This window comes from Silurus aristotelis (genome assembly GCF_946808225.1).
Source record: "Silurus aristotelis genome assembly, chromosome: 3".
In the NCBI taxonomy this organism is placed as follows: Eukaryota; Metazoa; Chordata; class Actinopteri; order Siluriformes; family Siluridae; genus Silurus; species Silurus aristotelis.
The window spans coordinates 1,758,695-1,773,522 of record NC_139576.1 but is presented as its reverse complement, the minus strand read 5'-3'; the positions used below and the strand labels follow the sequence as shown (position 1 = coordinate 1,773,522).

Sequence of the window (14,828 nt, the reverse complement as noted above, 5' to 3'; positions counted from 1 at the left end):
CTTTTTATTTATTTATTACTTCTTACGTCTTTATCATTGTGCAGATTAAACACTATTTTTAACACTTATTTTATTACTCAATATAAAATTAATGTCCTTATACATCTTTATTGCATATTTTCTCTCCTGCATTATTTATTTATTTATTTATTTATTTATTTATTTATTTATTTATTTATTTATTTATTTATTTTGTAATGAAAGTGAATGATAACAGAATCAAATTATTTCTAATATATTACACAATTTAATAGATTTATGAAATCTGAACATTTGATTTTCAGTAAAATTTGCAAAACGTTTACAAGAAACTCATGAAAACATGTAACATTTGTGTGTGAATGAAAATAATAATAATAATTGAAGCAGTTAGTGAGTGAATTACAGGCTGAATTTGAAACACATTGATGTTGGATATGAAGTGCACTATTCAGGGTGTTAAGTAGTGCACATGTATAAGGAAGAGGCTGGAGTTTGGAATGAGGACACATGCTGTAACATATTAGCTGTTTAAAACTGTTTTAGTAGCCATGGCAACTGCTTTATAGATAGATAGATAGATAGATAGATAGATAGATAGATAGATAGATAGATAGATAGATAGATAGATAGATACTAAAAGGTATAAAGGTTCTGAAAGTATGTTTTCTATTTCACAGCATCATCATCATGCTTAAGTCTGAACTCCCTCCATCTTATGAAGAGTCCCAACCTCAGGGGGGCAGTTCTCCTCCCCCCCCTCACACCTACACCACACCCGAGATGCCTGGAGCTGAAGCTGAAGCAGGAGCTGAAGCGGGAGCAGGAGCAGGAGTTCCACCCACAGGAACGTCCACTGTTATACTTCCCACCTACACGTCCTCAGGTGACCCCAGTGCATTGTGGGAAAATAAAAGTATTCGCCATGCGTTCATCAGAAAGGTGAGACGTGTGATTTTGTACTGAGGAAATGTTCTAATAAGAATTTAGAATGTATTCAGATACACTATAGAGCCAAAAGTATGTGGACACCTGACCATACGATTGCTATGTGAATTGTTTGGAACATTCCATTTAGTCTCCATTTCCTGTTCTAATAATAACCTCCACTCTTCTGGGAAGATGTTCCACTAGATTTTGTGGAAATTTGTGATCATTTAAAGAGTCCTGGGGTGCAGTCAGTGTTCACATTCATCCCAAAGGTGTTCAATATAGTTGGAGCTCTGTAGCAGAAGATCTTCCACTCCAACCCATGTGCAGCAGATCTTTATGAAGCTGCTTTGTGCACAAGAACATTGTCATGCTGGAACAGGTTTTGAGTCTCCTGGTTCAAATGAAGAAAAAAAAGACGTCCCATACAGTTGTGTACCTCAGACTTTGTGGGAACAGTTTGGAGAAGAAGCTCATGTTTGCCTCACAGGCCACACTCGACTCTTACACAGACATGGACATTTACACTTCATCTGTTTTGGACCATATCAACACGTGCATTGACAATGTCACTACCGTCAAACACGTGAAATGCTTCCCTAATCAGAAGCTGTGGATGAACTCTGAAGTCCGCCTCCTGTTGAAAGCAAGAGATGCTGCCTTTAAATCTGGCAGTGCAGAGGACTACAACAGAGCCAGGGCCAACCTGAAAAGAGGCATCAGGAAAGCAAAACTCACATTCAAACTCCAGATAGAAGAGCACTTCCACAACTCTGACCCCAGACGCATGTGGAAAGGCATTCAGACCATCACGGACTACAAACGCACAGCTCAACCAACCAGCAGTGCCTTCCAACCGGACAAACTCAATCGATTTTTTGCTCGTTTTGACCAAAGCACAGGACATTTGACCTCAACCACAGAGTCTTCTACTGCTTACAGCCCACTTTCACTCTCAACAACGGACGTCTATTCAGTGTTCAGCAGAGTGGATGCACGAAAGGCAGCTGGCCCGGATGGCATACCGGGACGTGTTCTCAGAGCATGTGCTGGACAACTGGCACAGGTTTTTACTGACATTTTCAACCTGTCATTGGCCGGAGCCACGGTACCAACATGCCTGAAGACCACTACTATCATACCAGTGCCTAATCAGCTGCTGAATGCCTGAATGACTTTCGCCCGGTTGCACTCACCCCCATTGCTATGAAGTGCTTTGAGAAACTGGTACTGAATCACCTCACTGCGGGCCTACCACCTACACTGGACCCATACCAGTTTGCCTATCGCCCGAACAGAGGATGCAGCTTCCACAGCTCTTCATTCAGCCCTCACCCACCTGGATAAAAGCAACACCTACATCAGAACGCTGTTCATTGACTTTAGCTCTGCATTCAATACAGTCCTCCCCACTGTACTGATCACTAAGCTCAGTACACTGGGTATCTGCACCTCCACTTGCAGATGGATTCTGGACTTTCTCACCAACAGATCTCAATCTGTCAGGTTGGGCAACCAGGTATCCTCAACCCTCATTCTGAACACTGGCATCCCGCAGGGCTGTGTTCTGAGCCCACTGCTCTACTCCCTGTTCACCCACGATTGTGCTCTGTATAACTCCAACATCTTCATTAAGTATGCAGATGACACCACCGTGGTCGGACAGATCGACAACAACGACGAATCGGCCTACAGGGAAGAGATCAGTATGACGATTTGTGTGCTTTTCAGACCTATGTGGGAGGGGACCAGCACACGCATAATGCTGTAGTTGTAGTACATGTTTATGTATGTGTGTGTGTGTGTGTGTGTGTGTGTGTGTGTGTGTGTAATCTGACAGCATGGTGTGCCAACAACAACCTGACCCTCAACGCCACGAACACCAAAGAGCTCATTGTGGACTTCCGGAAATCCAACAGCAGGAGACATCTACCAGTCAACATCAATGGAACTGAGGTAGAGCGAGTCTCCAGCTTTTAGTTCCTGGGAGTTCAAATCTCTGAGGATCTGTCCTGGCAGCAGAACATGTCAGCTCTGGTTAAAAAAGCACAACAGCACCTGTACTTCTTGAGAAGTCTCAAGAAATCTCATCTGTCCCCAAGGATTTTACAGAGTTTTTCCCGCTGCATCATTGAGAGCATCCTGACCAACTCCATCACTGTATGGTACGGAGGCTCCACTGTGTGTGAAGGTAAAGCCCTGCAAAGGGTGGTCAAAACTGCCCAACGCATCACTGGGACCCAAATACCTGCCATTGAACACCTTCACCACAGCAGATGTCTGCGCAAAGCTCACAACATTATCAAGCACTCTTCACATCCCAGTCACAAACTGTTTAACCTCCTTCCATCACGAAGGAGATACAGGAACTTACACACCAGAACCAGCGGGTTCAGGGACAGCTTTACAACTCTACAACAACTCTACACTACACCGCTAATCAATACAAAACAAAACAAAACAAAACACTGTAAATAACCTCTGTATTATACATGTACATATTATATACTTTTCTATTATTCATTACATCTGCATTATTTTTATCTATGTATCTTTATATTATTACTGTACATTCTGCCCAACATTTCATTCATTTGTGTATATAACCTGTGTGTATATATATTTACATATTTATATATAGTAGACTGTTTATTCAGCTTGCTAACTTCTAAAATGCCATACTCTTGTAACCTTTCACTTCTGCACATTACTCTTCAATGCCATAGCCTCAGAACCATTTCTGTATTTCTTAATGATGTCCACACGTCTCTGCCTTTATATTTATTCACAGTACATATGTTTACATATTTATCACTTTATCACTTGCTGTAAATATGCTACATTTTTATCTGCACTATTTGCACGATTGCTACATTTTGCACTTCTGTAGATGCCAAACTGCATTTCGTTGCTGTGTACCTGTACAATGCAATGACAATAAAGTTGTACCTATCTGATCTATCAATCATACGTCTGGAAAAGTCGGGTGTCCCAATACTTTTGTCCACAGCGTGTATATTATTCTATAAGATGCTGTTTGTTGTCGTGTTGCAGGTTTATCTGATTCTGGCGTTGCAGCTGTTAGTGACAACCTCAATCGTAGCGGTGTTCACGTTCTTGTGAGTGTCATCCGTTTACAGAATAAACACACACACACACACACACACACACACACACACACACACACACACACACACACACACATGACATGTGTGTTTATGTCCTACAGTAATCCAGTGCGTCTCTTCATAATCCAGAATCCTGTGGTTTACGGGGTGTCTCTGTGAGTTCTGGTTATTTATCCATATTAATTACAAACACAAATTAAAACCAGAACCTGATGATGATGATGAAGGTGTTTCTCTCCACAGCTGTGTTTTTTTCACAATTTATGGGTTGACGTTCATTGAAGAAATAAAGTGAGTGGATCCTGTAATCTGCTGTGTTCAGTAATGTGCGCACTAAAACACTCAGTGTAACTGTTTCTACTCTTCTTTCTATCACAGGAGACGATTTCCTGTGAACCTGGTTTACCTGATCATATTTGTAAGTGTATAAAAGACACCAGTATTCAGCCTGCAGGGCGTCAGAATGTCACAACATTTTAGCCAAAAAAATAATCTGCATTGTTCTCATTTTCTCTGATAAACGAGTGTAGAGGATAAAATGTAGATTAATTTCACTTCTCTCTCCAACAGACTCTCGCCATGTCCTTTACGGCTGGATTAATGTCAAGGTTTTACACACACACACACACACACACACACACACACACACACACACACACACACAATCGGTGTATGAGTACTTTATAGTAAAGCACTCATACTGATCTCATACTGTACTCTTTCTTTACTCATACCATCCTCCTGCTGTCTTCCTCCTGTATACAGCACTCCTACAGTATTCTTTCTCTTCTCTTACTGTTCTATTACAGTTTTCTTACACTTCACTTTCACTACATTAAAGTGTGTGAGTGTGTGTGTGTGTGTGTGTGTGTGTGTCTAAAACACAACTGAATTTGATGCTGGTGTTAATTAGCAGTGTAACGTGTATTAAACCTCACCCTCCTGTTTCTTTGCTTTTAGTTATTATGAGACGAATCTTGTGGTTTATTATCTGGGAATGATGGTGGTGGTGTGTGTGACCATTCCAGTGTTCAGTTTCCAGACCAAGGTAAAGACCAGACAGGGGCTCTGAAAACACACCTTTGTTCTCCTTATCGAATGAAACCGATGGGTTACTTAACGTAATCCCGGGTTCTTTGATAACAGAGTGAGGTGTTTCACTAAGGAAATCGCTTTGGGCGTGACCAACTACGGAAGCTCCTTTGACACCACGTCAGGGTGCACACTAATTTCTTGATATTTTTGCACACTATCACCCTCGGCTGACCGCCTGGATGTGAAAGTGCCACATTTATTGTGTTGTTTTATTTTTGAACTTGGGTTGATGCCGTCTTTATTGTGCGATTGTCTGAACTGACGTGCGACTGAAAATATGTAGTGAGTGCTTGGTGACACTGAACAGTTTCCCTTATTCCTCGAACTTAATGAGAGAACTTAAGGAGGAAGCCTTACGGATCTCAAAACTAGGCTGTGTTCCCTCCTCCTTTGCTTCGCCGGGGAAGAAAAGAGGAAAGGGGAACATTCGCGTGTCAGGTTGCACGCTTTTTCTTCCGCTCCTCGGGGTGGGGTGGACGGTTTCTAGCCACCACGGCCACAAACTAATGTTTCCCCACGGTCCTGAGCCACTCCTCGCACTCACCGGTCTCCCTCTCGCGGCTGCGGCAAAGCCCCGTCGTGCTGGCTGAGGGGGCAGGTTCTGAGTCAGCTTGTGAGGCAAACACAGGGTAAAAGCTTCATCCTCTTGTTTCCTGAGAGTGATGGTTTTCCTCATTTTCTCAAGAGCTGGACCAAAAAGACCTTTAGCGGGGTCGTAGGCAGCATCCATCACCTCCGCTTTCTGTGTGTCGCCTAAGCCTGTCAGGTTAAGCCACAATGCTCTTTCACCTGACACAGCTATGCCCATCATGCGGCCACAGCCCTGAACCGTGCCTCGTGAAGAGTGCAGGACAAGGTAATTCACCACACCTCCAAAATCTCCGCCTGGTACGTGGACAGTAAAGTAACCGCGTTTAGCAAGCACACTGACTGCCCCGCATATTTGTGCATTCTCTGATAGATGGACGCCGTCAATCTTTTGATTTTTCCAGGCAGCGAAATTTGAGAGGAGCTGTCTAGCAGCAGGTTGAGCAGGCTGCTTTTTTTTCCGTCGTAAAGGTCTCTCACTGCTCCCTCTGCGTCCTGGGCCAAGCTAGTTCTAGCAGATGCAGACGCTATACCCTGACGTCGCTCAGCACGATCCTGTATGACTGGTCTCGCGTTCGGTGGCGGAATGCAATGACGGCCCGCACGATGAACAATTAAGCAAAAACCAGCCGGGAACTGGATGTGCTGAGAGAGCTTAATGTCCCTTAATGTCCCTCACTGGAAGAAAGTGTGAATGATAGTATTCAATTCAATTCAATTCATTTTTATTTGTATTGCGCTTTTAACAATGAACATTGTCTCAAAGCAGCTTTACACAGATACTGTGGCGATAAAAAGTAAATATGTTCTTTGTAAGTACGTTTGTCCCTGATGAGCAACTGTGGCAAGGAAAAACTCCCTGAGATGGCATAAGGAAGAAACCTTGAGAGGAACCAGACTCAAGAGGGAACCCATCCTCATCTGGGTTACACCGAATGTCTCAGATATACGATGTTGCGGGGTGCAGTGATGATGATCAGAAGCGAACTGTATTCCTGAGTCAGTGTAGCAGACTGTTCACATTAACTACAGTCCAATCCATCCTCAAAGCTCTCGTTCTTACTCCGGAATTTCATGGAACCACCCAAGGTGTTGATGAGAAACCATCCCAAGCTGCACAGAGTGGCCTCCAGTCGGAGAGAACACTATCCAGAGGCAGACCTGGACGAAGTGGGAAGATCAACGGAGGGGAGAGGGGCAGGAACAGTGGTCACTGGAGCCTCAGGAGCATGTTTAACTCGACTGAGAGAGAGAGAGAGAGAGAGTGAGAGCGAGAGAAAAGGGTGACAGGAAGAGAAGGATATGGATTATTAAGTGTCCTTATTGTTGTATGAAAGTTAAAGTAGAAGAAGTTGACCTGAGAAATAAAGGTGGGACGGAGCCTGATATCAGGTCGACCTGTCTGTCAAGACAGACGTGGTGTCATAAAAGCTTCCGTAGTTGGTCACGCCCAAAGTGATACCCTTAGTGAAACACCGAGCGAAGTTAGAAAAAGAACACCCCCCCCCCAACCACACACCCCACCACTCATCTCCAACATGTGTTAGAGTATCATCATCATTACTTCCTATCAGTGTGTGAAACTGACTTCTGACTGCATAATTCGGTGTGTGTGTGTGTGTGTGTGTGTGTGAGTTCAGGTGGACTTCCCCTCCTTGCCTGGTCTTATGTGTGTCCTGTTCATTGTGCTTGTAATAACAGGCTTCATCACAGCCATCGTCCTCTTACTTTACCCTGTAAGTACTAATGCTCCTCAACACACACACACACACGCACACACACACACACACACACACACACACACACACACACACACACGCACACTGTAACAAACCTCTACACTGCAACACATACACGGTGTAACACACACTGTAACAAACATCTACACAGTAAGATAGATAGATAGATAGATAGATAGATAGATAGATAGATAGATAGATAGATAGATAGATAGATAGATAGATAGATAGATAGATAGATAGATAGAACTTTATTGTCATTGCATAGTACAGGTACACAGCAACAAAATGCAGTTTGGCATCTACCAGAAGTGCAAAAATTAGCAATCGTAAAGGCTATAACAGTGCAGAGATTTGTGGAGATTGTTGAGAAGTAAATGGTTCTAAGGCTGTGGCATTGAAAAAAAAAATGTGCAGAAGTACAAGGTTGAAAGATTATGGCATTTAAGAAACGTGCAGGCTAAATAAACAAGTCCACTAATATATATATATATATATATATATATATATATATATATATATATATATATATATATATATATATATATATATACAGTGCCTTGCGAAAGTATTTGGCCCCCTTGAACTTTGCGACCTTTTGCCACATTTCAGGCTTCAAACATAAAGATATGAAACTGTAATTTTTTGTGAAGAATCAACAACAAGTGGGACACAATCATGAAGTGGAACGAAATTTATTGGATATTTCAAACTTTTTTAACAAATAAAAAACTGAAAAATTGGGCGTGCAAAATTATTCAGCCCCTTTACTTTCAGTGCAGCAAACTCTCTCCAGAAGTTCAGTGAGGATCTCTGAATGATCCAATGTTGACCTAAATGACTAATGATGATAAATAGAATCCACCTGTGTGTAATAAAGTCTCCATATAAATGCACCTGCACTGTGATAGTCTCAGAGGTCCGTTTAAAGCGCAGGGAGCATCATGAAGAACAAGGAACACACCAGGCAGGTCTGAGATACTGTTGTGGAGAAGTTTAAAGCCGGATTTGGATACAAAAAGATTTCCCAAGCTTTAAACATCCCAAGGAGCACTGTGCAAGCGATAATATTGAAATGGAAGGAGTATCAGACCACTGCAAATCTACCAAGACCTGGCCGTCCCTCTAAACTTTCAGCTCATACAAGGAGAAGACTGATCAGAGATGCAGCCAAGAGGCCCATGATCACTCTGGATGAACTGCAGAGATCTACAGCTGAGGTGGGAGACTCTGTCCATAGGACAACAATCAGTCATATACTGCACAAATCTGGCCTTTATGGAAGAGTGGCAAGAAGAAAGCCATTTCTTAAAGATATCCATAAAAAGTGTAGTTTTTAGAGTTTGACACAAGCCACCTGGGAGACACACCAAACATGTGGAAGAAGGTGCTCTGGTCAGATGAAACCAAAATCGAACTTTTTGGCAACAATGCAAAACGTTACGTTTGGCGTAAAAGCAACACAGCTTATCACCCTGAACACACCATCCCCACTTTTCTTCAGCAGGGACAGGGAAGATGGTTAAAATTGATGGGAAGATGGATGGAGCCAAATACAGGACCATTCTGGAAGAAAACCTGATTGAGTCTGCAAAAGACCTGAGACTGGGATGGAGATTTGTCTTCCAACAAGACAATGATCCAAAACATAAAGCAAAATCTACAATGGAATGGTTTACAAATAAACATATCCAGGTGTTAGAATGGCCAAGTCAAAGTCCAGACCTGAATTCAATCGAGAATCTGTGGAAAGAACTGAAAACTGCTGTTCACAAATGCTCTCCATCCAACCTCACTGAGCTCGAGCTGTTTTGCAAGGAGGAATGGGCAAAGATTTCAGTCTCTCGATGTGCAAAACTGATAGAGACATACCCCAAGCGACTTACAGCTGTAATCGCAGCAAAAGGTGGCGCTACAAAGTATTAACTTAAGGGGGCTGAATAATTTTGCACGCCCTATTTTTCAGTTTTTTATTTGTTAAAAAAGTTTGAAATATCCAATAAATTTCGTTCCACTTCATGATTGTGTCCCACTTGTTGTTGATTCTTCACAAAAAATTAGTTTAATATCTTTATGTTTGAAGCCTGAAATGTGGCAAAAGGTCGCAAAGTTCAAGGGGGCCGAATACTTTCGCAAGGCACTGTATATATATATATATACACAATGGGATATTTAGTCAGCCACCATCATCGGTACACTTCAACTATGAGAGACAAAGTAAGGAAAAAAAATCCAGAAAATCACATTGTCTGATTTTTAAAAGAATTTATTTGCAAATTATGGTGGAAAAGAAGTATTTGGTCACCTACAAAAAAAAGTAAGATTTCTGTCTCTCACAGACCTGTAACGTCTTCTTTAAGAGGCCCTCTGTCCTCCACTTGTTATCAGTATTAATGACACCTGTTTGAACTGGTTATCAGTATAAAAGACACCTGTCCACAACCTCAAACACTCAGACTCAAAACTCCACTATGGCCAAGACCAAAGAGCTGTCAAAGGACACCAGAAACAAAACTGTAGACCTGCACCAGGCTGGAAGACTGAATCTGCAGTAGGTGAGCAGCTTGGTGTGAAGAAATCAACTGTGGGAGCAATTATTAGAAAATGGAAGACATACAAGACCACTGATAATCTCCCTCGATCTGGGGCTCTACGAAAGATCTCACCTTGTGGGGTCAAAGTGATTACAAGAACAGTGAGCAAAAATCCCAGAACCACACGGGGGACCTAGTGAATGACCTGCAGAGAGCTGGGACCAAAGTAAAAAAGGCTACCATCAGTAACACTCTATGCCGCCAGGGACTCCAATCCTGCATTGCCAGACATGTCCCCCTGCTTAAGCCAGGAAAAGGAAAGAATGAATGGGGCCATGTATCGTGAGATTTTGAGTGAAAACCTCCTTCCATCAGCAAGTGCATTGAAGATGAAACGTGGCTGGGTCTTTCAGCATGACAATGATCCCAAACACCCCGGGCAACGAAGGAGTGGCTTCGTAAGAAGCATTATAAGGTCCTGGAGTGGCCTAACCGGTCTCCAGATCTCAACCCCATAAAAAAATCTTTGGAGGGAGTTGAAAATCCGTGTTGCGCAGCAACAGCCCCAAAGCATCACTGCTCTAGAGGAGATCTGCATGGAGGAATGGGCCAAACTACCAGCAACAGTGTGTAAAAACCTTGTGGAGACTTACAGAAAACGTTTGATCTCTGTCATTGCCAACAAAGGGTATATAACAAAGTATTGAGAAACTTTCGCTATTGACCGTGGCTTGGGCCAGTGACAGGTTGAAAATGTCAATGAAAACCTGTGCCAGTTGTCCAGCGCATGTTTTGAGAACACGTCCCAGTATGCCATCCGGAACAGCTGCCTTGCATGCATCCACTCTGCTAAACACTGAAAAGACGTCCAATGTTGAGAGTGAAAGTGGGCTGTGAGCAGTAGAAGAGTCAGTGTTTGAGGTGAAATGTCCTATGCCTTGTTCAAAACAAGAATAAAGTGAGTTTGTCCGTTTGGATGGCACTGCTGGTTGGTTGAGATCGAGCTGTTGGTTTGTAGTCCGTGATGGTCTGGATGCCTTTCCACTTGCATCTGGGGTCAGAGTTGTGGAAGTGCTCTTCTATGTTAAGTTTAAATGTGAGCTTGGCTCTCCTGATGCCTTTTCAGGTTGGACCTGGCTCTGTTGTAGTCCTCTGCACTGCCAGATTTAAAAACAGCATCTCCTGCTTGTAACAGGAGACAGACTTTAGAGTTCATCCACGGCTTCTGATTAGGAAACCCTTTTACGTGTTTGACGGTAGTGACATTGTTAATGCACGTGTTGATATGGTCCAAAACAGATGATGTGTAAATGTCCATGTCTGTATGAGAGTCCAGTGTGGCCTGTGAGGCAAACATGTTCCAGTCTGTGTCCTAAAACTGTTGCTGTAGAGAAGATATGGCCCCCTCTGGCCATACTTTTACTGTCCTCACAGCTGGTTTCACACGTTTTATCAGTGGTGTGTATTTGGGTATCATGAACAAAGAGAGGTGATCAGACTAACCCAAGTGGGGGAGGGGAATGGCTGTGAACCATGATGTGTTAACAAAAATGCACAGACCTTCACTCCTGCACTTACCAGAGTCCTCTGCCGTCCTGTCCGCCCGGAAAACACTGCGACCCCCGAGCTTAATGGCGCTGCTGGAAATGTTGTCATTGAGCCATGTTTCTATAAAAATCATGACATTACATTCTTTAATCTGCTTGTGTGATGTTAACCAAAGAAACAGTTCATATGTTTTGTTCTCAAGAGACCGTACATTGGCAAGAAAGGTTGATGCTGGTTTAGCCTTAGCCTTGCCCTAATGCCACCTCGTTTCACCCTCCTTTGTTTACAGTCTCGGCGCTGGGGTCTCGCTGTCGGCCGAGCTGAATCAGTGGTCCACAGTGTTCGAGCGATTTCCTGAGGGAGTTGTCCCTCTCTGTAGTTGTGACAGATGTCTACTAATGTTTGTCGGCTGTATGAGACATGTGCAAGTCTGTTCTGAGTGAATAAACTTGCAGTCAGTGGAGAAATTACTACTGAATCGCAAAATCTGGAGAGATGCTGGTCCTCGCGTTGTGCATGCACATATAGACACATACACACGTTTACCCTGTAACACAAACATGCATGCTGTAACACACTGTAAAATGTATGCTCTGTGACACACACGCATTATAACACACACATTGTAACAAAGTGTATTTCCTCTTTTCTATGTTTAGGGGCAGCACCACATCCTGTACTCGTTTGTCTGGACCTACTTTTACACTGCGGTGAGTTCTTTATCAATCACACTCACTGTGTGTGTGTCATTCACACTATTACCACTGCAGTTTCACGGCATCTTTAATGGTACTGACTAAAACCATTGTGAGTAAATGTAATGTAAATGCACAGCTAATGAAAATGTGTGTGTGTGTGTGTGTGTGTGTGTGTGTGTGTGTGTGTGTGTGTGTGTGTGTGTGTAGTTCCAGGTATACAAAACTTACTTGCTGTTGTGGAAGCGATCTCATAACCTGAATCCGGAAGAGTATGTGTTTGGAGCTCTGTATTTCTGTACAGACATCAATATTATCGTCGCCTTGCTGCTACAGATCACCATCCTCAGCTCCACCTGAACACACACACACACACACACACTCACACACACACACACTCACACACACATCTTTTGTTGAAAGATTTATGACCAAACTTTTGATGTCACCCATATGAGGATGGGTTCCCCTTTGAGTCTGGTTCCTCTCAAGGTTTCTTCCTCATATCATCTAAGGGAGTTTTTCCTTGCCACTGTCGCCACGGCTGCTCATCAGGGACAAACGCACACCATTCACCTTCACTGTTGTTTTCTGTAAAGCTGCTTTGAGACAATGTCTGTTGTGAAAAGCGCTATACAAATAAACTTGACTTGACTTGACTTGACACACACACACACTCACCCACCCAACAACATCGCAGTTGATCCACATCTGATCTGTGGAGATCACTGTAACGTATTGTCATTATGGCAGTGTTTCTTTAAATGCCACTCAGGTCTCCGTAGTTGATGTTTTCGACTCCTCCCACTTTGTGTATGCACTGCTGTACCGAGTAAAAGAGCCGAGTATATCTCGTTACCGAAGCTCTGTGTCAGTTGCATGATTTTACATGGTGTCAGAAGTCTGTCAGGAACAGATAATAAACGAAGTATGACATCATCACAGTTTGATCACCCTAAGATCGACTGGGATGCTCCAGATCTGTTCCAAGAGTTTGAAAGATTTCGGAGCCACGTCACATTTGTCTTCGACGGCCCGCTATCGGAGCAAACAGCTAAGCAGCATGCAGGCTGGCTGGGCACGTGGATCGGTGAGCAGGGCAGAGAGATATATAAGACGCTGCACTGGGGCGAAGGTGAGAAAGATGACCCGTCTAAAGTCCTGGACAAGTTCGGCACTTATATAAGGCCGAGGAAAAATAAGAGAATAGCCAGACACCGTTTTAAACAAAGAAAACAAGGAGTCACTGAAGGTTTTGATCACTTTGTGAAGGATTTAAGACTCCTGCTCATGGATTGCGAGTTTGGTGATCCAGATGATATGTTAATCGATGCAATAATCGTGGGTGTCAGAGAAAAGCGCGTCCAAGAGAGACTGTTAGACAAAGGGGAAGATTTAACGCTACCAAAAGCAATTGAAATCGCCCCGCAGTTTGAACTGTCACAAAAGCAAATTAAAATAGTCAGAGAAGAAGAATCTCAGGTGCAAGCAGTGAAGGTGAAAACAAAATACCAACCAGCAAACAAGAAAACCTTTCAGAAAAATCTGACAAAATTTGTGCAGAAAGAAATACATGCAAATCGACCAAAAAACTGTCCAAGTTGCAGTAAAGACCCACAGCATAAGTGGAACCAAGGAAAATGTCAAAAGGCTCTGTATGCTCATACTGTCACAAACCGAACCACTGGGTGGCAGTATGCCGAAAAAGATCTATAAACACAGTCAGTGTGCAGCTGCAATCAGAATCAGAAGATGATAAGATGCTGAGCATAAATATCACACAAACACATGAGCACAGTGATGATAAATGGACAGCAGACATTGAAATTCTGTCTCAGAAGGTGCCATTCAGAATTGATACTGGTGCAAGATGTAACACATTGACTTTAAGTAGTTATCAGGCACTCCTGCATGATAGTGCGCTCAAATGCTCTAATCGAGTGCTGAAGTCCTACTCTAACCACAAGCTGAAGCCTATAGCTGCGGTTGATCTTCTAGCCAAATATAAGGATGCTGAGATTTTAGCAGAATTTGAGATTGTGGACATCTCTCAAGAAAATGTGCTCAGTGGTGCAACAGCAGAAGCTTTAGGCTTAGTTATGCGACTTGATGCATTGCAGCCTACTAACAAGGAAAATAAGACACACTACGGTCACGCGACAACAGAACAAAAGGTGCCAGCTGGACTAGATGATTACCCAGAGCTGACTCGCACTACTGGAACTTTACCAGGCAAATACACAATTAAAATTGATCCTGATGCAAAAGGTGTAGTCCATCCTGTCCGCCGTCAACCAGCTGCACTAAAAAAGAAAATAATAGAGAAACTTCATGAGATGGTTAAAGATGGAACATCACAAAAGTTAGCCAACCGACTGAGTGGGTGAGTTCAATGGTAGCAGCTATCCGTAATGGCAAGATAAGGATCTGCATTGACCCAAGCGACTTGAATAAGGTTATAAAGAGGGAACATTATACAATGCGAACCATCGAAGAGGTAGTCTCCGCAATGCCTGGTGCTAAAGTCTTCTCAGTCTTGGAGGCAAAATCCGGTTTCCTACAAATAGAGCTAGATGAAGCGTCGTCATTTTT

General features: G+C 43.0%; 1 protein-coding gene across 1 annotated transcript; it reads left to right on the top strand.

The window, feature by feature from the left end:
• Nucleotides 1–669: 669 nt before the first annotated feature.
• On the top strand, nt 670–12,622 carry LOC310723510 (protein lifeguard 3-like; the record flags this gene model as incomplete). Its single annotated transcript, XM_083536659.1, has 8 exons — nt 670–921; nt 3,964–4,028; nt 4,416–4,455; nt 4,608–4,645; nt 4,998–5,085; nt 7,361–7,456; nt 12,201–12,251; nt 12,447–12,622. The coding sequence occupies 8 exons, from the start codon at nt 670–672 to the stop codon at nt 12,594–12,596; spliced, it is 780 nt and encodes a 259-aa protein (XP_083392785.1). The 3' UTR covers nt 12,597–12,622.
• Between the last annotated feature and the right edge of the window lie 2,206 nt (nt 12,623–14,828).